The sequence below is a fragment of the Vidua macroura genome, chromosome 18 (genome assembly GCF_024509145.1).
Source record: "Vidua macroura isolate BioBank_ID:100142 chromosome 18, ASM2450914v1, whole genome shotgun sequence".
NCBI lineage: Eukaryota > Metazoa > Chordata > Aves > Passeriformes > Viduidae > Vidua > Vidua macroura.
In genome coordinates this window covers 4,588,476-4,612,645 of record NC_071588.1, presented here as the reverse complement: position 1 = coordinate 4,612,645, position 24,170 = coordinate 4,588,476, and the positions used below count along the sequence as shown (strand labels likewise).

General features: G+C 51.0%; 3 protein-coding genes across 4 annotated transcripts; 2 read left to right on the top strand and 1 right to left on the bottom strand.

Moving 5' to 3' along the window:
• Positions 1-209: 209 nt before the first annotated feature.
• On the top strand, positions 210-6,201 carry LOC128816316 (sodium-dependent serotonin transporter-like). The gene is given in 14 exon segments (XM_053993842.1): positions 210-384; positions 2,131-2,265; positions 2,356-2,575; positions 2,707-2,845; positions 3,032-3,166; positions 3,847-3,950; positions 4,195-4,322; positions 4,416-4,528; positions 5,083-5,214; positions 5,304-5,403; positions 5,615-5,745; positions 5,747-5,815; positions 5,817-6,029; positions 6,031-6,201. Coding segments are annotated over 14 exon segments (1,965 nt in total).
• A 2,404-nt stretch (positions 6,202-8,605) lies between these two features.
• C18H12orf76 (chromosome 18 C12orf76 homolog) lies at positions 8,606-10,599 on the top strand. Its single transcript, XM_053994274.1, has 2 exons — positions 8,606-8,756; positions 8,861-10,599. Exons 1-2 carry the CDS (start codon positions 8,657-8,659, stop codon positions 8,944-8,946), a joined length of 186 nt encoding a protein of 61 aa, XP_053850249.1. The 5' UTR covers positions 8,606-8,656; the 3' UTR covers positions 8,947-10,599.
• Positions 10,600-11,854: 1,255 nt separating this feature from the next.
• Positions 11,855-24,031, bottom strand: ANKRD13A (ankyrin repeat domain 13A). 2 transcript variants are annotated; one of them, XM_053994358.1, is made up of 15 exons: positions 23,553-24,031; positions 21,363-21,495; positions 21,127-21,251; positions 20,627-20,672; positions 19,855-19,998; positions 19,265-19,460; positions 18,625-18,691; positions 17,622-17,703; positions 16,888-16,946; positions 16,117-16,253; positions 15,664-15,821; positions 15,128-15,232; positions 14,790-14,941; positions 14,514-14,578; positions 11,855-13,752 (listed from the first exon to the last, which is right to left on the bottom strand). In XM_053994358.1, the coding sequence occupies exons 1-15, from the start codon at positions 23,646-23,648 to the stop codon at positions 13,554-13,556; spliced, it is 1,764 nt and encodes a 587-aa protein (XP_053850333.1). In that variant the 5' UTR covers positions 23,649-24,031; the 3' UTR covers positions 11,855-13,553. The 2 variants fall into 2 exon arrangements, with proteins under 2 accessions (XP_053850333.1, XP_053850334.1); XM_053994359.1 differs by lacking the exon at positions 23,553-24,031 and adding an exon at positions 22,051-22,080.
• Between the last annotated feature and the right edge of the window lie 139 nt (positions 24,032-24,170).

Here is a 24,170-nt window from a genome sequence, read left to right as displayed (position 1 = left end):
CGCTCGGGGGCTGCTCTCCCCGGCTGCCTTTGATCAGAGCACGGCTCTGTTTCCCTGCCGGCTGCTCTCCGTGCCTCCGTGGGTTTCCAGCGGGAGGTGGGGAAGCGCAGTCAGCCTGACCCTCCCCTCCTCGGATCTGTCATCAGCAACACAGAAATCCTTCCCAAGTTACTCAGCCTGAATCCTGCAGGATTTACCGGGGTGGCAGGATGGCAGAGCAGCCCTGCCTGGGTCCCCCCGCCAGCCCTGCACCCCCAAACCCCCACACCCACCCCAGGGACAAGTGGAGCAAAAAGATGGATTTCCTCCTCTCCGTCATCGGATTCGCCGTCGATCTGGGCAACGTCTGGCGGTTCCCTTACATCTGCTACCAGAACGGAGGGGGTAAGGACACCACTGGGATCATTTAAGTCTCCTTTTGGAGAAAAGATGTCTTTTTCCTCGTTTTTCACCTTTCCCACCCTGAAGAATTCACTGTTTCTTCTCCTTTGTTTCCAGCTGCTCCACTTCAGACAGGGCGGTTTAAAGACTGACCCAACTTCTCCCGACATCTGTCTCTTTTCTGTTTGTGTCTTTCTTCATTCAAAATCCTCCTCCACTCCCTCCATCCTCCTTCCCTGGGGTCCTTTCCTCCTTTCCTGGTCTTTCCCTCCGTTCCTGGTCTTTCCCCCCTTTCCCAGTGGGGTTAGAGGTGCCTTAGCAGCTCTGGGATCACAAAGGGAAAATTAGCATGGTCCAAACTGCAAAAAAGGATTAAGATCTGTAAATTTGGGCTGGGAGGCTCACACACTTCATGATCTTGGCACTCTGGGAAGCTGCCCTTTGGGATGGCTCCTGATTTAAAATCATCCTCATGAGCATCCCACCCTCCTGCTGTGGATCCTGGCTGGCAGTGCTGGAGCTCACGAGCAGCCCCAGCTTTGAGGGATCAATGGGAAGCGAAGACACAGAAACACCACGAAGGAAAAAAAAACCTTCAGTAAATGACAGCTAAATAAATTGCTTGGAATGGAGCAGGATAGAAACCCCCCTCACATGGAAATGAAAAAGGAAGGATGAGAATTTTTTTCTGTTTGGGAAAGCGCAGTGGATTTAATTGCCGAAGTTGGCTTTCGGGGAGCATCCTCTACTGCTTGGGAAAATTAGAAAGAGATAATTAGTTCCATACTCAAGGCAAAACTGTGGATCCCAGGTGCCCACATTGAAACACAGTTATTTGCGAGTTGCTCCTGTGGGATTGGGAGCAGAGCTGAGCCCCTCTGCGTGCCTGTGCTTCAGGTGGGAGGTTTCCACCTGCCCCACACACACGGGAGGGTGAGGAGTTCAGGGGGCAGCTCTGGGGGAGCACAGCCCCATGGAGGGGGAACACTGGGATGGGCAGCACTGGGCTCACCCACAACCCGGGCTCTGCCTGGAAGGAAAACACTGAAAACACTTGGTCCTCTTGGGCCAGTCCTGCCAGGCAGACAGGGGGGCTGCAGGAGGGTGCTGGGGACATTTGGGATGCTGGAGGTGACAGGGATATTGGGGATACTGGGAGTGCTGGGGGTGCTAGAGATGGAGGTGCTGGGGTTTTGGGGGATACTGGGAATGTTGGGGTGCACCACACTCACATCTGTCACAGGGAGGAGCCGTGGGGGTTCAATTAACTAATCCCAGCAGAACTCAGAGAGCAGTTCCACTTCCAAAAGCTCCATGGGGTACAAGTGCAGCCCCAGTAAAAACGAGGATGTTATGAATAATGCAGATTACAGCACTAATTATGTGTCTTGGGGTGGCTGTGCATATTCAGTCAGATTTTCCTCCAAAACTCTTCCAGACCTGAGGGGTGCTGGGTGTCCCCTCCCTGCGCCCCAATGGTTTCTGTGGTTCTTTGTTCCGTCCTGGCCAAATGGAGCCTCCCCAGCAAGGGCTGGGACTCCAGCAGGGCTGTCCTGGGAGCCCGGGAAGCTGCAACACCAAGAAGGGTCTCACATCTCTGAGCTCCTCTGACCAGATCATTCCCAAAGCTTCTCACAAACACATCCAAACCTGCTGGGGCAGTGCCAGAAGGGAGGGAGGGAGGGAGGTGACAATGCTGTGGTCCCTTGGCAGCCTGCTGTTCACCCTGCTCTGCTCCCCACCCTGCAGGAGCCTTCCTCATCCCCTACACGCTGATGGCTATTTTTGGGGGGGTGCCCCTCTTCTACATGGAGCTGGCCCTGGGGCAGTTCCACAGGACAGGTGCCATCCCCATCTGGAAGCGCATCTGCCCCATCTTTAAAGGTGAGAGACCCCCAGCTGGGGTGACACCGGGACCCCCAGCGGGTCCCCACAGCCGTGTCCCAGGGCTGAGCCCGATCCTGCTTTTCCCAGGCATCGGCTTTGCCATCTGCATCATCGGCCTCTACGTCTCCTTCTACTACAACACCATCATTGCCTGGGCTCTCTACTACTTCTACTCGTCCTTCTCGGGCACCCTGCCCTGGGCGAGCTGTGACAACCCCTGGAACACCCCTGACTGCACCAACTACTTTGGGAAGAGCAACGTGACCTGGACCAACTTCTCCAGGTCCCCCGCCGAGGAGTTTTACACGTAAGTGCTCAGATGTGGATGGTGTGAGCTGGGCACGTCCCAGAGCCCCCTCAGGGAATGCTCCTGAGGAGCTCACGGATTCCCTGCCTGGGGCTGAGCCTTCTCCCAGCCGTGGGGATCCCTGCCTGCAGGAGGAAGGTCCTGGAGATCCAGAAATCCGGGGGTCTGTATGACATCGGGGGGATCCGCTGGCAGCTGCTCCTCTGCCTCTTCCTCATCTTCACCATCGTCTACTTCAGCCTGTGGAAAGGGGTGAAAACCTCTGGGAAGGTGAGGAGAGCTCCAGCACTGCCCTGCCAGGGCAGGAGGGACCCCTCACCTGGTAGGATCTTGCCACCCACCTGACTGTGGAAGAGGGAACGTCACCTCCTCGTCAGCCCCTGCCCCTGAGGCCACCCCAGTGAGCCCAGCACGGGGCTTTGGTGGTGACACGGGGTGACAGCTGCCTCCCCCCAGGTGGTGTGGGTGACAGCCACGCTGCCCTACGTCGTCCTGCTCATCCTGCTCATCCGAGGGGCCACCCTGCCTGGAGCCTGGAGAGGGGTTGTCTTCTACCTGCGCCCGGACTGGGGCAAGCTCCTGAGCACCGCGGTGAGTGTGGGTAGGACCTGGGGCGTGGCAGCACCCAAAGCCCTCCCCAGGACACCCACCCACCCATCTGGGCATGGCAGCACCCAGAACCCCTCCCCAGGACACCCAGCCAACCCTGCCCACGGGTCTGGCCCCACCACAGGGCAATGGGGCCCTTGTTCCCACAGAAACTGAGGCGCCCTGGACGGGCTCTTGGAAATGTAAATCCATAATCGAATCACCCATCTCATTCTGGCCGGTTTTGTTTGTGCTGCGCTCCCCCCTGGGCTGACAATGGGCTTCCTGTGGGTAATTACCAGGCAGCACTTGAGAATTCTCATTAAAGGTAATGAGGGCCGTGCTGCCAGCACTGAATGTGCCAGGCAGGAGTGGGCACGGCAGGCTCGGGGCTCCCCTCCATCCATCCCTGCTCCGAGCGTGGGCGAGCACGGGTGACACTGCTGCTGCAGGACCCCAGGGTGGGAATGAGCTCACTCCATGCCACAGCAGCTCCTCGGCCCCCAGAACATCTCCTGGGGCCACGGGGCAGGCAGGAGAGGAGGTCTGCACACTTGTGCCAGCCCAGCCCCACCCTGTGCCATGGGGTGTCCATGCCATTGGAACTGTGGGGCACCTCCCAGCTCCATCCCAGCCCCAAGGACCTCCTGCCCTGCCCATCCTCCTGTTGTTTCTCCCTCCAGGTTTGGGTGGATGCTGCTGCACAGATTTTCTTCTCCTTGGGCCCCGGATTTGGAGTCCTCCTTGCTCTGGCCAGTTACAACCATTTCCACAACAACTGCTACCGGTGAGGCTCCATCCCAGTGGGCACAGCTGCAGTGGAGGCACGTTCTGGCAGCTCCTGGTCCCCACTGCCACATGCCAAGAGCTCCTGGTCCCTGTGGCTGCAGGCTGGGCATCCTTCCCCATTTCTCTGATGGTTCTGGTGTGCCGGGCCAGGAGAGGGAACGGGAGTGGGGGAAGGCCAGGGCAGCTGGAGCGGGGTGAGGGCTGACCTGGAGTGGGGTCTCTCCCTCCTTTCTGCCTTCCAGGGATGCGCTGGTCACCAGTGCTGTGAACTGCCTCACCAGCTTCCTCTCAGGCTTCGTCATCTTCACCGTGCTGGGCTACATGGCCGAGATGAGGGACGTGGAGGTGGAGGATGTCGCCAGAGATAAAGGTTCTCCTCCCTCCAGCAGCCTCTTCCCCAAGGGAATTCCCACCCCCAGGGCTGTGCCAGGGAACAGCCAACCAAGCCAGTGTCCCCTCCTAGGGCCCAGCCTCCTCTTCATCACCTACCCTGAAGCAATTGCCAACATGGTGGGATCCACCTTCTTCGCCATCATTTTCTTCCTGATGATGATCACCCTGGGGCTGGACAGCACGGTAGGAGGGGACAGTCCAGCTGTGTCCCCAGCAGGGACCGGGGGTGGCCATGTCCCATGGCTGATAGTGGGGTGACTGCCACTCTGTTTCCATTAAAACAAAAAGAAAAAGAAAAAAGAAAAAGAAGTTGTTTTATTTCTGACCTCACAATATATGGTATTCTAAAAGTGACAGTGGATTGGAGGATGAAACTGCCACCTCTCCAACTACACTGTTAAATTAACAGTCTATCAATTCTCTCTTCTCACAAAGACGAGTGTAAAACAATTATTATTTACATGAACAGTGCGTGAGAACTCCAGTAGAAATATGTAAACATCAGAAGGTATAGAAAACTTTTAAAAGAACTTTAAAACTTTTAAAAGAACAGGGTGACAGGTGACAAGGCAAGTTATGGCCATGGGATGGGATGGGATGGGATGGGATGGGATGGGATGGGATGGGATGGGATGGGATGGGATGGGACATCCCTGCTCTGCCATGCAGATTTTCTTGGAGAGCAGGGCTGTCCCCACATCCCATTTCCCCATCCCACAGCAGCATTTCCTTTGCAGTTTGGAGGCTTGGAGGCCGTGATCACGGCCGTGATGGACGAGTACCCCCAGGTCCTGGCAGGGCGACGGGAGCTCTTCGTCCTCGGCCTCATCACAGTCTGTTTCCTGGGCTCCCTCAGCACCCTCACCTACGTGAGTTCCACTGGCACCACCCTGCCCTGGCCCCCATCCCCTCCTTCACCCCTGGGGTCTGCAGCCTCCCCCTCCTCCTGCTGCTCCAGGGGGGAGCCTACGTGGTGAAGCTGCTGGAGGAGTTCGGTGCCGGCTGCTCCATCCTGGCAGTGGTGCTGCTGGAAACCATCGCTGTCTCCTGGTTTTATGGTAAGAAACTGCCTCTGTCGTGGAAAACACTTCGTGGGCACCTACACGGGTGTGTGGCCCTGCACAGGAGGGTAAATCCCAGGCACTGGATCCTGTGTGTGGCTCCTGGCCAGGCTGGGATGGGAACAGAGGGCGTTGTGTCCGTGTGGATGTCCCTGACCCCACGTCCCCAGCGGGATCCCGGGGTTGTGAAGGCTCTCTCCTCCGGCAGGGATCCAGAGGTTCTCCCACGATGTCAAAGCCATGCTGGGCTTCACCCCGGGGCTCTTCTGGAAGCTGTGCTGGGTCGCCATCAGCCCTGCCTTGCTGGCGGTGAGTATCCATGGCCAAATTACAGACAAGTTCATCGCTGTCCCTCTGGACACCCTGCAGGACAGCCACTCCCCTCTGCTGCCCAGCTCCCCGTGCCATGGATAACTCCCCTCTCACCCACACGAGGTGACCAAGGTGCCAGGAGAGTGGACAGGGCTGTGGGACCTCATGCCAGCCCTCCCCGTGCTGCTGCTCCAGCCACGGGCACTGCCACAGTGCCCACAGCCCCAGGACCTCACCGAGAAAGGGAGCTGGAAGTTCATTTTCCAGCCTTTTCCACAGCTCCAGGGCAAAGCTGGGTGCTCACACAGGTGCAAGCTCATCCTCCCAGCACGCAGCATGCCTGGCAGGGCTGGCCACGGGTCCATCTCCCATGTGCTGGGCTGGATCTGTCCCTTTGAAATGCCAGCTCCCACGGCACTTCAAAGGCTGCCGTCAGCAGAGGGGTCTCATCTCACCGGATCTGCAGGAGAAGAGGCCTTGTGAGGATTAATTATGGCTCTAAGCACTTTGCCCTGGTTATTAAGAGAGGAGTATTATCATCAAAGCACACAGCAAATGGTTTTGTTTCAGCACGGGGCTGAGCAGCCCTCGCAGGCCACCGGCTCACGGGGCTTGTTAGACAGAGGCCCCCAGCCCTCACCCAGCCTGGGGTGGCAGTCTGGGAGATGTCCCTGTGGTGTCCACGCTGGCTGGGATTTGGGATGACAGGGGGAGCAGCAGGACGTGGAGGGTGCTCATAGAATCATGGAATCACAGAATGGTTTGGGTTAGAAGGGACCTTAAAGATCATCTCGTTCCATCCCTGTGTCCTGATAACCTATGGGGTGAGCTGCCATCAGTGCCAGGGCTGGGGAGATCAGGGAATTATTTAGGTTGGAAAAGATCAAAGAGTTCAAGCATTACCCAGCACTGCCAAGGCCATCACTAACCCATGTCCCCAAGGCCCACACCCACACATCTGGTAAAGCCCTCCAGGGATGGGGACTCCACCACTGCCCTGAGCAGCTGTGCCAGGGCTGGACAGTCCTTTTGGTGAGGAAATTTTCCCTGATGTCCAACGTAACCTGGCACAACTTGAGGCCATCCATTTCCTCTGGTTCTGTCCCTTGTTCCCTGGAAGCAGAGCCCAACCCCCACCTGGCTGCACCCTCCTATCAGGGAGTTGTGGGGAGATAGAAAATCCTCCCTTAGCCTTCTTTTCTCCAGGCTGTGCCCCTTTCCCAGCTCCCTCAGCTGCTCCTGGTGCTCCAGACCCTTCCCTGGCTCTGTTCCATTCTCTGGACACGCTCCAGCCCCTCCATATCTGTTTTGGTGTGAGAGGCCCAAACTGCTCACAGGACTCGAGGCCCCTGTGGCTCTGCTCCTTGCAGTTCATAGTCATCAGCTCCCTCCTGGACCAGCCACCCCTGACCCTCTTTGAGTACCAGTACCCCGAGTGGAGCATCTCAGTGGGATTCCTCATCGGAGCATCGTCCTTCATCTGCATCCCCCTCTACATGGTGTACAAGCTCGTCTGGACACCGGGGTCCCTCAAGCAGGTCAGGAGCAGGACTGACAATCCCAGGGCTCCTGGGTGGGCTGGGGTGGGCAGGGACCCCACTCGGGTCAGCCCGAGCCTGGGGAGCCGGGCAGCCGCATCCTCAGCATCCCTGTTCGAGTGGCAATTAAATCCCACCGGGAGAGCTGCCCTGGGAAGGGCTCGGAGGAGCGCGGCTCCACGGCAGGAAGGAAACGCGCGGTGTTTTGTCTCTCAATCAGCGCCTCGCCGTCTGCATTCGGCCCGAGAAGCTCATGCGGGCCCCCCAGGCAGAGGGGGTGGGCATGGCCCCCGTCCTGTAGCGCGGTGGCACGGCCGGGGCACACGGAGAGCGCTCGGGCTCCCTCCTTGGCACAGCGGCGGGGCAGCTGCCATCGCCCTCCTCGCCGCGGACCGCGCCTGGCATCTCCACGAGCATCCCGGTGGGAGCGGCACCGGCGGCACGTCCCGGCGGAGCGGAGCCCGTTCTCGCTGCTGGCAGGAAAACCACAGCAGGGAGAACGGGACCAGCGCTGCGGCCCCTGGGCTGGCAGCCGAGCGGCCAAACGCCCGGGGCTGGAGGAGAAGCCCAGCTCCCGGAGCAGACGGAGGAATTGCCTCGCTCGGAGGTGCCCGCGCCCCCCCCGTGCATGTCTGTAGCTGTGCCGGGAGTGTTTGGAAAATAAAGCTGATGCCGATGCTCGGAGATGAGGGGAGGGAGAGGAGCCGGAGATCGCCGTGCTGTGTTCATGGAGCGCCGTGCGTGGCTCAGGGCTCGGGCTGGGCTGGGGGACACGGGGGGCTGTGGCGGTTCAGACACGCCTTGTCCTGCTACAAAGATCCAAAATCCGGCGGAGGAATCGCCCGAGCCCGGGGGTGGGTCCCAGGTGCTGCTGAAGCCGGGCAGGTCGGTACCGCCCCATCCCGGGGGATCCAGGGAACGGGCATCTGAAGAGGGAAAGACCCCAATATATCTCATTTTAAAACCAAATCCTGGGTGGGGGAGAGGCATCCCTGGGCCGGTGTGAATCAGCCACCTGCCGTGGCTTCCCGTAGCTCCCAGAGCAGCATCACCGATCCTCGGTGTTTGGGGCCCATAAAACACCCAAAAGAACGCACGTTCGTGACGGCGGGGGCTGGGGGAGACACACGGGGCTGGGGGGAGAAGATGCCCTCGGGGGTGCAGGGACGCGCGGGGTGGACGCGCGGGTCTGTCCCGGGCGGGCGCGGGGCGGTGCCGCTCCCGGTGTCGCTCCCGGTGCCGCTCCCGGTGCCGCTCCCGGTGCCGCTCCCGGTGCCGCTCCACCGCCCCGCTCCCCCGGAAGGCCGGTCCCGGGGCGGGGCGGGCGGCAGGAAGGGGCAGGGCCGGGCCCGGCGCACAAAGCCCGGGGGCCGGCGGGCTCCGTGGCGTGTCGCGGCGCGATGGGGCTGGCGGCGGCGCGGGGCTGGGCGCTGTCCCCGCTGTCCCCGGGCCCGGCGGAGCGCAGCCGGCCCTACGCTGTGCTGCAGCACCAGAACCTGGGTGAGGAGCGGGGGGCACCGGGTATGGCCCCGCCACGACCCGGCCGGGGGCTCGGGAGTTGCTCGGGGAGTGTTTAATGAATGTTCTTTCTCTTCTGGCCGCAGTGCTGCTGGGCAGCATCCTCAGCGCTCTCCTGCTCACCATCATCCTCATGGCCATCTGTGTCTACCGGCCCGTCCGGCGGCGGTAGCGGAGCGGGACCCGCCGGGGCATCGAGAGAATGCTGCATCCCACCCGGTTATCCCAGCTGGCATCCATCATCCCAGCTCCGCTTCAGTCCTGCCGGTCCTCCCGTGTGGTACCCGCCGTCCCGGCACTGCTCCGGTCCCAGCAGGTTCTCCCATCCGTGCCTCCACCGCTCCGGTCCCCACCGTCCTGCTGCCGCTCCCGTCAGCTGCTGGGGATGCCCTGAGGCTGCGAGTGCGGCTTTTCACCCATCTCTGCCCGTGCTCTATCACATGGCTCCATCGTGATGTGGCTTCCAGCAGTGGTCTGGCCGTGTGCTGGAAATCACCCCCTTCCTCAGCAAACAGACTCCTGGAGCTCCTGGGGCGTGTCCGCAGCGAACCCGCCTGGCTCGGAGCAGGGTCTGAGCAGCGCGCCTGCCTCCCAAATCCCGGCGTTTTGGCGAGGCTGATCCGACCCCGTGTGCTCGAGAGCATCCCCGGGGCGTGCAGGGAGCCAGGCCTGGGTCGGCACAAGAACAGGGCGAGACTGGGGACATTGTCCGAGGAGCAGCTCCACGTGCTCAGTCACACCGCGTCTACTTTTTGCTTTCTGATTAATTCAGGTCCTTGTTTGAACGCTGAGCCCTGGGTTGGATGGGGCTTGGAGCAAACCTGGGGTAGTGGGGGGTGTCCCTGTCAGGGCAGGGGGTAGAACAGGATGAGCTTTAAGGTCCCGTTCAAAAATACTCCAAAGGTAAAAGCTCAGTGACCCAGCCAGCAGTGGGTGAAGGGTCTGGGCCGTTCTTACCTCTGAGCAGAAACACTGAAGCATGACCTGATCCTGCTGTAGTTTTCCCAAGCCAGGCTTCTCATTCCCAACGTTATTTGCTTTAACTCCTGGCTAAAACGCCCCAAATAACCTCCCATCAAACCAGCCCTGCTGAACCTGTTGGGAACTGGGGTGCAGGTGAGGGATTCCAGCATGTGCTGGTCACTGTCCTCCTGGCAACAGGAGCCTCCAAAGGTCTGCAAGCCAGGCAGATGCTCTGGAAGAGTTTGAGCTCCAGCCAGACCCGTTTTATGCAGTTTCAGTAACGAGTGTTTACACTGAATCCCACTTCCATACGAATGCTGCTATTTTGTTTTGCACTGCTACAAGTAGTAACTGGATTTTACTAATTATTACTTTGATATTTAACATAGGGGTGTTTTGCTTAGTAATTTATTTAGAGTTTTAAAATGTAACTTCCAGAACAATTGTTGTTGACCTGTTCTCAAGCCGTTGTGCTGCATCTGAGGTGTTTTCTGTTCTGTTTCAAGGACATCGAGTGCTGGCATTGAACAGGGATTTTCTTTGTTTTGAGAAATGACAGAGTGAGCCTGGCCTCGAACAGATGGAGCTGTTAATCCAAGAGTGAGGCAGCAAGGCAGCACTGTTCTTTCTATTGCTTTCTGCTCCTCCTTTTGCTCACTGATTCCTGTGTTTCTGATTTTTCTCGGTCCTTCATCGCTGTGAAGCCTGGCCTGCAGCCTGTGCTGCTCGTGGGGGTGGATGGTGAAGCTCCCAGCCCCAGCTCTGCATTCCCAGGAGCAAAATTCCTGTTTGCTCTCATTCCTCACTCCCTGCTATGCCTCTTTGTACAAATAAAACGCTCAGTAAACAATCCAGGCTCTTATTTATTCACGGCTTTGTTTGCTATTAACTGGGCTGGAAAGGGGTGAGGCTGTCCTGATTTCCCACCTCTGGTCCCCTCATGGCTCCTACCTTGTTTTTAGTGGGATGGCAGTGCTGGAGGAAGGCAGGGAACAGGATGGCAGTGCTGGGAGAATGTTTCCATGGATGTTTGTCAGCAAGGAGCCGTTTAACAGCACAACAGAAGCACGTCCTACAACGGTTGTACAGTTCCCAGCAGCTCAGCTATGAATCAAAACTCAGCCAAAGCAGTGTAAGAAGGGTTTCCAAATAAAGAAAATCATGAATTGCTGATGTAAAAAGCCTTGAAATGGGGTCAAAAGCACAAAAAAGCACAGAGTCTTGCTTTCAGGAACTAACAGCATCAACTTAGAGAACTTTTAAAGCTGGTTATAGTTTTAGAAGCTACAGGTGTTTGTAACTCTGAGCTTCTATTTCCTACATCAGCCTCAAGCTGCCTCAGAGAGAGAGGTTGGACTGTTTACACAACAGTCTTGGCCTTAATATTAAACATACTCAGAACCCTCTGCCCCTCTCTTACAAGAAGGTGCAGAGAGAAATTAATAGGGTTTTCTGCTTTTCACTGCCTTGACGTCTGTGTTCTACTGATTCCCCCTTTTCAAGGCAGGGAGACTCAAAACTTGGCTGAAAATGTCCAAAAAGTGCTTCTGGGGATTGTGTCTGATTCACACTAAGCCAAAACTACCTTGGAGAATTTCACAGATGATAATGTCACTCTAATGTACAAAAAGACAGGTAATTAGTAAAAAAAAAAAAAAAAAAAAAAGGCTCCAAATACAGTGTGAGAAAAAATACTTGTGTGTGGTGTAATGTGCAGTATCTTTGGTTTTTCTTCCAGCACACAGAGCATGTCCATCTTACACTGAAAGGGTTAAGTCAGGCTTTAAGAGAAGCAGCACCTGGCTGAGGGAAGCAGGGCCTTCTAGTTTTAGCTGGAATTGTACAAATCAAAGAAAGCAAAAAACAAAACAAAACAAAACAAAACAAACAAACAAAAAAAAACAAAAACAAAAAAAAAAAACCCACCCAAAAGCTAATCTAATTTATTTTACAGTCCCAGACTAAGATGCAGGAGCGTAACAAAACTTCAGCTGAAGGTGCTCAAGGTTCTTCAGTTTAAATATAAAACCAGAACAAGCCAGCTTGGAAAATGCTGTTTTTACCCCTCTTGTAACCTTTGAAAAGCTTAGCAGAAGACAGGCAATGCCAGGCAGGCGGGTTTGTAAAGGCAACAGCACTCTTTATTCCCACTGGAGGAATGCCCACGGCTCCATCTCCTACCTCCCACCCTGTCAGGAGCTCAACACGAGGCCTATTCCCTTTCCCCAACTGTGACAGTCACAGGAATCCCCTTTGCAAAGGAAGAAATTCCAACCCAGCCCATTGCCCCTGTGCAGGACAGTCCCCATTCCTGCAGCACCCAGGAAGCTGTTTTTAGGGATGCAAGTTGTGCCAGGGAACAAAACCAGTGTGGAGAGGCCAGTCCTAGGGTACACTGAAGGAACTGTAATCATTTCCTATGTAAAACAACGGATTATTGGTTTAAAATAGGGTTCCAAGTTACCAAATGCCCCGCTGGTTATGATCAAGTCCATTTTATAGTGATTTTACATCGGTTAATTAATAGTTGGTCACCCAGAACTGCCCTGTTTAGCCTGAGGAACAGGAGCAGTGCTAGGAGCAAGCTCAGAGCAGCTGTACCAAAGGTTCCTCCAGCCCTGCCAGCCAGAGCAGAGGGATATTGCTCACATTTAACAATTGTAAGGCTTTCCTGTGGCTGTTCATCGTGTACCTGTGGAGTGCACTTGAGAGTCACAGTGTGAGTACTGTAAACACCGAGAGGAGTGCAGATAAAAGAGCTACAAAGATCCTGTATGGCCAAAAACCTGAGGAAAGCTGGTTAAAACAGACCTAGGAATCGTTACAAGACCAGTTTGATGAGTGTAGGCCTAGTGGTTTGGTTTAAAATCAATAAAAATATCCAGGTAAAAAAATAGATGTATTCACATGAAGGACAAGCACTGGGGTTTTAAAAAGCAACACACGTTTCCCTTGCAGAATTAAAACTTCTCTTCCAATAAGGACACATGGAAATCTCCCCTGAATTCTTTTCCTGGCTGCATTTAGCACCCACACTCAGCCATGCACACCAAGAGATCCCAAAGAAGCACCTGTACCTATCCCTTAATTTCTTGCTGCCCTCTGAGCAGGGGAACGAGCTGGTTTGGAATCACTGCAGAAACTGCTGCTGTACTGGAGAGATGGTCCCATTTCAGCATCTAAAATTTTACTGGTTACTTCTTTTGTCCTTTTTCAGAAAGCACTAGTTTAATCTGGAGCTTGGATGAGCTGTTCAAGTATAAAATTATCCCTCTTAAGCCAAAAATCTCAATAACTATAGGAGAGATAACCATATCTAAAGAAAACTAACAGAAAACATCTGTCAGCATGAAGAACTACTGTGTGTGTGTATAGGCAGGGCGATGCTCTCCCATGAAACAGCTGGAAAAACAGGCAATGGCTTTGAATTATTAAGAAATAATGAAGCAGATGAGTATTTCTTTGGTAAGTAATGAAGTTTCCCTCCTGAACGCCCCATAAATCAGGCTTTCAAGCTTTACTGCAATCCTACGTCCTGATTCAAAGCAAAATTTCCATCTGCTCTTCAATAAATAAGTTTAGATAAAAACATTTCCTTCAAAGCTAAGACTGCATGGTTGTGGAGCCAAATGTGGAGTCCTGTGATCTACAACTCCCCCAAACAAAAATAAATCAGGTTTTTGCAGCTGATGCCAACTTAGAAGGCAGTAAAATGTTTCCTTAAGCAATCCAGGAGTGGTCTTCTGACTGACAGCTCTGACAATCTCCAGTTTTACACAGATTTGGTCATCCCTGCTTCAGGAGGTCACTCAGGAGCTATTTTTCCACAAGAGAGAGCTGTAAAACTTGCTGAAGCTCTGCATCTTCCCTTTCCCGACGCTGCTTCTCCTGTTCCTCCTGCTCCCGCACAGACAATTCCATGGCAAGCTGCAAGTCCTTCTCAAAGCTGGAGGCTTCACTGGAGCTGCTGCTGTGGGAGTTCCCTGATCTTGCCAGAAAGCTCTCCTGCAGTGCCCTGATGGAAAAGAACAACTTTGAGAAGTAAAAGAGACAGAGCCTGTCTCATATTCTTTGCAATGATCCTTCCTGGCAACTATTTTAGACTCACAAACCTGAAAATCCCTCCCAGAGGGGAGAAAACAGTTTGAGGATATGAGAGCAGCTGTTCCAACACTTGTAAAATTCCCAATGTCAAACACAGCCTCCTTTGAATCTTTCATAGATACCAACAATTATATTTTCAATGAGCCTCTAAAAGCATCCTCTCCTGGTTTAAAGGATTTTTCATGTACAGAAGAACCCAGAAGATTCAGTTCTTGGTTTCTTTGCACTTAACTGCAGAAAGACTCCACAGACACCAGAGCCTATTTTTAAGTGTCCATGAAATCTATGTTTTTAAGGATTACATAAAGATTTTGAAAGAAAGCAAGCTGCCTTGAAGTGTGCAGCCTCTAATAACCAAACATTCAATGCAGAGGGACCAAATTCAGAGTTTTAAGAGCAGAAGAGAAGGACTGGGTTTGTATGTTGGGTAAAGAATCTGTTGTGTGCACAGACCAGCCCCACAGCTGGAAAGAACTACACAACATAAACCAGGGAGGCCCAGTCTGAAGTTCTTGTTTCTTGGAAAAGTTGGAAGAAGCACAAGAAGAAACCTCGAGTTTTGTGTATTTGGTCATACAGACAAAAAAAAATAATTGCCAAATTGGTTCATGCTACTGCTGGGGGTATTTTTGCTCTGTCACTGCATGGTTTGATGTGAAAAAAGGTACTTACTTCTGATACTGCATGTTGAAGTCTGGGAAATATGCAACTGCTCCGTTGGAAAGCTCCTCCAATTCCTAGAGATGGGCAAAGAGACAATTCCACAGCAGTTATCAGATCTGCAGAGTAACTCACTGAAAGTAACCCTTAAACCACCTTTATTTCTTCTTTGAAATACATTATTTTTATCTTCTAAAGTCTTAGAAAAACTGATCCTACACTGGTTTCCTTCAGCTCTTGCTGCACAGTCCTGGCCCAAGCTGCCCTTGCACAGGCCCCAGCACTCACTTGATTTGCACCAGATTCCAACAAGCTCTGCTGGATGGCAAACTGCATGATCTCATTATCCTCATCCTGCACATGGATGTTCCTGCCATCATCCTGGATGTGGTAGCATTTGGGGATCTCAAACACCGACTGGTCGACCTCGAAATTAGCACCTAGAGAAGGCAAATAAAGGTAAAAATACCCCGTGCCCTGTTTGTAACAAGTTGTAACTGAAAAGATTCTGATGAATGTTTTTGCAGTAACACCTTGCAGCTCCCCCTGTCCCATTCCCTGCAGTTCAGTTTCTCTCTCCTCTGTGCATTCCAGGGACAGGGAAGTAAAAAGGTGGGATCCCTTACCTGCATCATTCTGTGCACCTCCAGGAGAGGTTCTCTCAGCTGTCCTGCAGCTATTGACATTTTCAAAAGTAATTCGGGCATTTAGCACGTGAAACAGGGGAACTTCTGTAAAAGTAGAAGATTTCTGTCAAAATGAGAACTCCTATTTGCTTCCACACCCATATCAAACCTTTACATGTTTATGGGATATATTCCACAACAGCTTCCTATAACGACAAAGCACAGAGGAACTCGCCTCACCAAGAAGGTGGCTTTAGTTAATCTCAATCTCTCTCTAAATTTCTTATTTTAAAATAAGATTTGCCAAATTTAAGGCGCTGAGGCTAAGAGGAAAGGGGCTGACAACAGCTCATTCTCACAGAAATGACACTGTCTTTAAAATGGTATTTCTGGATTGACTCCAGATGTACAAAACAATGTTTTAAGTAGCAGTGAGACAACTAAAAAGTCAATGTGTTTTTTTTGTAAATAATATATTGCAAAACCAAAGGGGAAAAAATAGGCAAGGTGTTACAACAAAAATTGCTAAATATTACCGATTTTGACAGGAAATCCTGGTGGAAATTCCAGAGTGATGAAATCCCTAAGTCTGGCAAAATGAGCACTGGTTCTGGCCATCAGGTCAATGATTGGAGTGACTTGTTCCATAAGAGACAAGGGGAACTCTTCACTCATCCATAAGGTTGCTTTAAATCTTAAAGACAGAGTAGGATAAAAACATCCTAAATTCACAGTTTAGGAACAGATGCAAAGCAAAACAGGCAGTTGGGCAGTGACAGGAGGTTACTAACAAGTTACAGCACCAGCCCAAATGTTTGCTTTGACTCAGTGGAATTAAAAATAGATTATAGCTGAATACTTCAAGATCTCTCTTCTAATTAATTGTGAAAACTGGGGGAAAACCACACTGGATATTTGTAAAAATGGTTTCCAGGGATTAGATAACTGGGAGGAGACAAACTAGAAATAGTTAAAATGGTATTTCTCACTTCTGTGTTCTAACAGTGACTTCCTTTGGTCTTCCTATGTCTCTGCCTTTCAAATCAAATTCTGGGTTGAAGTATTCCTCCAGAGTAATAGCAGTGGGATTGTTGGTTGCAGCATACTCTGTAGTCCTGGATGTACTCTAGAAGGAAAGAGAGAAAAAAACAACTCAAAAAGTGCTGAACAGACAGTGGCAACTACAAGAAACTTTTGTTTTACCCTTTGTGAAGTAACTCCTTCCCTATTTCAGACACAGTGACACATAACCATAAACACCAGCTGTTATTAGACTGAGGTTTTATTCTGTTTTACTGAGGTTAAAAATCTCCAAATTTTTAGAGACATGAAAAATCTACTTAGATACTTTTAAGCTGGAAACCAAACAGAAATACACACACGAGCCACAGCATTTCCAGGCTCCAAATCCTTTACTAAAGTCAAAACTTGGATGGAGAATTTGAACCCAAAATCTCTAAATCCCTGTAAATGTGCAATGCCATCCTGACAGAGATCCAGCAAATCCATTCCCCACTGTTCTTTCACAGTTTAAAAGCAAGGGAGCATCTAAAGCCACGTGGGATCATGGAATGGTTTGGGCTGGAAGGGATCTTAAGGTTCACCTATTTCCAATCAAACAAAAACATCCTCAGGGCAAATGAAAACCTCATAATCAAAACTGCTGCCAAACTAAGGAAAATAGAAGTGAAACAAGAGGTGACTCCACACACCAGGAATTCCTACTGGCACAGTGACCTGTGCTGACATCAGATACTCACCTGAGCACCACATTCATGCTCCACTGTCCCCAGGAATGATTCCAGAGGGTTCCTATCAGCTTCAGGTAACAGGAGGGAAAACAAAAACAGCCATTAGTATTAATTAGCAGTAAAACTGGCACTTAGTCAGGCTTCCCACCCAAAGGGAAGTTGTTCAGATCCCCTGTGAGCTTTACCAGGCAAGCCCAGACCTACAGCTGATGGTATAAAACAGGTACAACACACAGAATAGAGCACAGATTTTCAGTGGTTTCTATGATTAGCAGACACCTTCATGAGTCCCAGTGCCTCAGTGCCCCAGGGTAGGAGAATTTCCATATAAAGTAACTGGCTGGTCACCCTTTACTCTAATTCAAATACCACAAGAAATTAGTAGACCAAAACAAAAATTCCAAGCCAACAAAGCCTCTGTGAATCTTATATCCATGGCCAAAGTGAAGTAAGGGCAGGAATACATTCCAGAGCAGAAAAGTGCAGCCTTTTAAAACTGTCAGTAAACTTTCAACAGGTTTGAAGGGCTTTTCCTTCCTCCAAACACAGCTGGGATAAAACCAGGTTCATTGGTAGGTTAAGAGTGAAATAATGAGCTGCCTCAGACACAGAACACATCAAAGAAAAGCAAAGTCAGCAAGAAGAGAATTTCCTTGTTTGTCTGTCCAGTTCTTCAGACACAGAGGAGCTGTCAGAGAGCCAAAGGGTTCTATTTATTCCCAATTTTCCTATGGGGAAGATACCTTTATATCTCTTCTTCTCCTCTTCTGTTAAATGCTCTGTTCTGATCCGTGTGATCACGTTCACATTGTTTGCCATGTAGACCTTACAAAAAACACAGGGACAAAAACCAAGCAGCATCACAGGTTAAAAAAAAGAGTTCCCCAGTAAAACATCATGTACACAAAACTAACTGAACCAACCTCAACACCAGACAGACATTTCCAAGAGATTTTAAGAGGGAATGGAAAAGAAAGGGAACACTATTTCTAATCAGAATTAGAAGACCTCAGAAATTATATTTTGTGACAGTTTAGTTCTGCAGGAACAGTAATGAACCCCCTGTCCAGCTGAACAGTCCTGCAGTATTACCAGGAAAAACCTTCAGATAAATGTAAAAGCTACTCAGCACTTACTCTTCTGGTGAATGAAATTACAAAATGTAATTTATTGCACCAATTCCCAAACCTGGAGTGAACACAGAATCAGGGAAATTAAATCTTGTGATTCTGAACCTAAATTCCTACCACAGCAAGGCTGCAAAACCACCTTGAAAAATATTTCACTGAGGTGAAATAGAGGTCAAAACCAGTGTCAGGAGGAACCATTCCAAGCAGCTGTGATTCAGGTGCAGGGCAGAGTCCAGTTCATGAATTCATGGTGCCACTCATGGCTGCTGATCCTTGCAATACTGTTATTATCAACAGGCTCCTCAACTTTCACCCACTGAAACAATGGCAGTGTTCAAGTGTGAGTTAAGTGCCAGCCTTTGGAAGGGAAGGACTGCAGGCAGCTCTGCTGAATCTTCTGTCCCTCCTCTCCCCTCTTTGGTCCCCCTGGTGACATTCCTGCACACGGGTTCCATCCCTCCCACAAGCCTGGAAGTTCCTCACTCCAGCCCAATTCTGCTGGCAACACAATGAATGTCCCAATAGGAATTTTGAGACCTGAAATAGTCAGGAAATACAGAAAAAGCACAGCCAGACTTCAATTTGCTGCAAGATCTGTCAGAAGAACAGGCTTTACCTTGGCTTCATAACCATTGACACCTTCTGATTTTTCTGTCCTCCATACCCAGAATCCAGATGTGGTTCTGACAAAAAGGGAACACCATAAGTGCCCACACAGCTGCATTTCTATACAACCCCCAGCTAGTTATTCTAAATCTCATTTTAAACAACATTTGACAGATTGTTAATCCTAGATACCTGGATAAATAGGTGCAGTCATGAAGAAAGACAAATGTTTGTCTGTTAAAAGACACACTGTGCACATTTACTTAAAGTATTCATATGAGAGTTGACTTATTTGGTACCAAGTTCTTGTCCATCAGTTCCAGCACATGGATTTGAGTGAAATGCAAATTTGCAGTGAGCAATTGACTCAATCTTAGAGGCTTTTTCCAACCTTAATGATTCTATCCCACTAATATGATAAACTGGAAGTTTTCTGCCAATAGTTTCTTTCAACTGGGAACTTTTTGCCAAGCAATAGTGGCAATTTGACCAACCCAAATTTCTTTATCTAGAGATTTATGAAGCTTAAATTAATTTCAGACCTAGCCGTAAAAGTTTTAATTAACAAAGCTTTTGCGAGTTTGTCATTAAAGCTTTTTGCAGACATAACATCAAAATGTTTATTTGCTAAGAGAAACTCTCTGTCTTACCTTTCAAAAGCAATGCTTTTGGTATCAAGGCACGTGCTGATGATTGGAGATGTAAGGCGCCTCTCCACGTCTTTCCTCTTGGGTGTCATCGATCCCAAAGTCAAACGCTTCATGTGCTGGGAGATCTCAAACCTCTCTGTCGTGACCAGCTTGTCATCGTGGTTGATCTCGATCAGCTCTGCCCAGCCACCAGTGTCTGGTGGAAAAGGCACAGGTGGGAAAGTTAAAAACACAGCAAGTGCTCCAGGGTGAAAAGCTGGGGGTGTATCGTGTATCAAACCCGGGTGTTTCTGCACTCAGCTGGGATCAAACTTGGAGATGGAACTAAAATTATTTTTTCTATGCAGGGCAGCAGAAAAGAAGGAGGGAAACAGTAAAACACTGACATTTTACCCCATCACCAAATTTTTACCTCAGATTTACTCAAAGCAAAGAAGTTAAGCCATCATAAAACAGTATCTCTATGAGACACAAACATAAGCATAAAACCTTCATAAAACACAAGAGGCCTTTTTTGTGTAAAATCAGGATTTCTCACTGTGCTCACACAGTGTTTGGGGGTCAGTGGTGCAGACAGGTGAACTCTTTACCTTCTCCCTTGAAGATGACAGTCCTCCTGCCCCTCTCCCAGCTCATGTTCTCGAAGCCCAGCAAGGTGATGTCCACACGCAGCTTGGCCCGGCTCTTCCAGATGCGGCAAACGTCGCTCGGGCACACCCTGGAAACCAGGGGCACTGGGAGAAATGGGAGAAATGGAAAGGGAAAATGTGCAAGAGGTGCAGCACAGAGGAAATGAATTCAAGCACAGAGATGGCTCGCTCCTAGGAATGTCATTCCAGAGGAGGTGAGATACTGATCATCTTCAGCTTTAAGAACAACCAGCTTAGGGCAAAACTGGCCTAATTTAAAGATGAATATGAAAAGGAAGAAGGTATTTGTTCAGACTGCAAGGTTTGAAATGGCAGAAACCCCATGCCTGGTAGTCTAATAGCTTGATATTTGAAATATTTAATCAGCTGTGAGGCCTAGTGTTCATTCCTTTCAGGGAACAGCAGGTACTTCCCAAACAACCAGTGCATCCATAGATGACACACAATCAGTCGTGGATGGCCAGGGACAGGTAAAAAAAAACCCAAGGAAAGTCTCCAGCAATTGCAACAACAGCTAAATTCTCCACTGCCAAAACCCAACCAACCAAACACACAGGAAACAAAGAATAATTGTGCAACAAAAGCACAAGAGGTCATTTTGAGATGGAGAAGAGGAAGATTGCGGGGAGCAGATATCTCCCTGCCTGTGCTGCGGGACATTTGTAACTCATTTTTACAGCTTGGAATCGGTACCAAGGAGCAGGATTCTTACCCCAGCTGGTGAACTCCCATTTCATTTCCACATAAAAGTCAGGAGTCTGCAGAAGGAAAACACCTGATGAGTACCTCATGAAATAGTTTGACATTCAGTGCAGCATTTCCTGTGAACATTTTAGATAAAGGAAAAAAAAAAAAAAAGGAGAGCAGAACTGGAGAAATGATTAGCCAATGCTAAAACTGAAATTGAAAGTAGCAAACACAACAGGCACTGCCCTGCCCCTGCTGCTTTCCGGGGAGCTGTTCTTCCTTGTTTTACTGGAGGGGCAGCAATGCCTTCAAAATTCAGCCTCCAGTGTTGGGAGTACACAACAAAAGATTTAAATAAAGTCAAGGAAAAGCCTCCATGTCCCTCAGCACTACGGAATACACAGGTTGGAACAAAACACAATTGCCCAGCTGATTGCAATAATTCACTTAACTGAACTACTTGAATGAGAATTCAAGCAGTGATTTCAGTCTGGAGTGAGAGTTTACACTTCAATAAATCATTACCTCGTTAATCTTCTGCAGTAACTCAGGAACTCCTCCGAGGGTCATGGAGGTCTGCTGGTAGTCCCGATGCTGCAGGATCAGCTGGACCATCTCTGGATCCCCTGTGCTGACAGCCTCATGCAAAACTGAAAGAAAGCCAGCCACAGCCTCGTGTCACTTTGCTTGCTGACCTGAATTCCATATAAAAACACAGAACACCTGCTACTGAAAGAATGACACCCCAGGCTGCTCCTCACCCGTCCATCCCTGCGCGTTCTCCTTGGTCACATCTGCCTTGTGCTGCAGGAGGACCTTGGCAGATTCGATGTAACCCAAGGAAACGGCCAAGTGCAGCAAGGTCCGGCCCCGTGGATCCCGCTGGTCAACATCCTGTCAGTGTCCAAGAGAGAAGTGACAGAGCCCATCAGAGCCTGCACAGAGGGCTCACCCAGGAGTCAATATTCCCTGCCATTCCCACGGATCCGCTCCCAAACTCTCCTGCACTGCCCTTCTGCGGGGCTGGCTCGCTTCCCCACGTGAATAAAAGTGAAGCAGAACGGGGCCTATGGAATGACACAAAATCTGTAGGACAGGAGTTCTTGTTGATGCTTTGCATTGCTTTTTCTGTCATTATTTCCCCTCTGGCTCCCCCCAGAAGGCTCATGAGGAGATGGGAGTTCTCGTCCGTGTGCATCACCCCCACGGACAGCTGAGAGCCTGAGACCCCACAGAGGGCTTGAACTGTACAACAAAATGGGGGGGAAAGGGGAAAAAAAAGGCAACAGGACATACAACACAGCTTTTGGGAAGGACAGAAGCAGATGGTGTTTCACAAAGCACACACAGCACAATGAGGAGTGAGGGCATTCTCTACGAGTCACTAAAATAAAAAATAAACTACACAGGCACAAATATCCAAAACATGCAAGCACAACATACTCATACCTTACACATTTTTCACTATTAGCTTAGAGATTTGAAACAGAAGAGCATCTATAACTAAAGGAAAAGGGGAAAGTCAATAGCAGAATGAGAAAGGAAGGTTATTATGCATGTTAACAGCGTTATCTGACAGCTTCAAGTCAGAATATCTCACAGAGAGTGGGAAAGCTTCACTTTAAAGCATCTTCTCTTCACTTCTGGGGTGGAACATTAATTCATTTGCTTCCCCACCTCCTGCAGCTCCAACACTGCAGCAACCAAAGAGCTCCAAGGGTCCCTCCCCACTGTGTTTGTTGCTGTTCCCTGGCCCCCACATGCCCGACCCCGTTTGCCACTCCAGCTGCAGCTGGGAAGTGCCTTTGATCCCTTCACGCATCCCTCCGGCAGCAGGAAGCTCATCCCAAAGAAGCAGGGGGAAATAGATCTTTGGAATACTTTAAAAAAAAAAAAAAAAAAAAGGTGTTTAAAAGGAGGTAAAGGAAGTAAGAGACACAGTCCATCTTCACACGCTGCTGGTTTTCACAGGGAATGGAATGAGGAAGCAGCATTCCACAGGTGGGAGCTGCTGAGTGATCCCTATTTAACCACAAACTCTCACAGGTGTCAGAAATAAACACACAGGAGCAACGTGCCAGTGAGGTTAAAGATTTTGTTAACGCATAAGGTGACATAAATGAGATAAAAAGTGACTGCATTCCAAAGATTCTCCCAAACCAGGGCAGGAACATGCTCTAAGCAGGAATTAGTAAGTCAGGTGCACCGTTAGAGCTGCAGGTGACAGTCAGGAGGTGGCACAGCAGGTCTTGGGCTCACGTACTTGCGGTGTCAGGTATAATTAATTAATCAGCTTTGCTCATTAACTGTACCTCACTCTAGCCCCTGTCAGAGCTTTTCCACAGCAGCTCAGCCAGAAGGATTTTTGCTGCTCAAGCTCTGCTGCAGCTTTCAGGCCGTTTCCTTACGTCATCATGTCCCAGAGAGGGGACAGCTTTGTGTTTGCTACTGGCCAGCATGGAACAATGATCCATTTTTTTTTTTTTTACCAGAGATGCTGAAAACATTCCAACCAATATAAAAACTCTGTCCCCATTCTTGGGCAGCAAGAAACCTATGAGAACTGATGGTGCTCAGCAAGGTTGGGGCTGGTTTGATGTCCAGCAGCAGCAGCCACCTTTGCTGCACCTTGACTTCCCATTAAGACAAACACTATTTATTGCTTTAATAGATTAATTTACGTCCATCACAGCGGCTCTCCTTGGGCTCTCCTCCACAGAGCTACTCTGCAGCTACACTGGAAAGCTCAGAGCAAAGCTTTACAGATGGGAAGCCAACGCCTAGTGTCTGACATAAAAGTACACTCCTACACCTCCTTACATCACTCCCACACCACAAATAAACAGGTAACCAAGTGCAGGGATCCCTCAAGCCCAGCGAACGCTCCTGCCAGCACCACCAGGGTGCTTCTCCCCAGCACAGCAGCCCCCCAGGGCCCGGGCCCCCCGTACCTGGTCGTGCAGCTCCTCGTCCAGCCGCCTGTAGTCGTTATTCCACACCAGGACGTGCAGGGGGAAGGCGCTGCTGGCCCCGCCAGGGGAGCTCATCCCGGCACGCACCTGGGGAGGGGCAGCCGGGGCCCCTCACTCTTCCCTCTCTGGATGCTGGACACCCCAGGTTACTCAAGCCCTGACCCCTTCAGCTTCTGGTCTCTCCTGGCACCCACCTGGCCCAGGTGTGCGTGTGCGAGCCCGGGCCACAACCCCCTAGGAACCGTTCGCCCCTCTCCAAGGGGAGCCCCATGCAAAACCCCACCGCGGGGGTCTCCCCTGCTCCTGGTGCCCCTCGCAGCCCCCCGCGGCCGAGGGTCTCCTCCCGGCGCCCGCTCCGCGCCGCTCCCGGGGGTCCCCCCGCTCTCGCCCCCTCAGCCGTCCCCGTCCCTCTTCCCCGTCCCTCCGGGGACGGCTGGGACCAACCACAGCGCGGCCGGAGCAGGGGGGCTCCTGGCGCTCCCCCGCACTCCACCGCCACCGACAACCGCACGGAAAGCGGAAGCCGCTCCCCCTCCCCCTCTGCGGGCGGACAGATGGAACGTCCCGCCCGCAGCTGTCCCATTGCCTTCCGCGCGG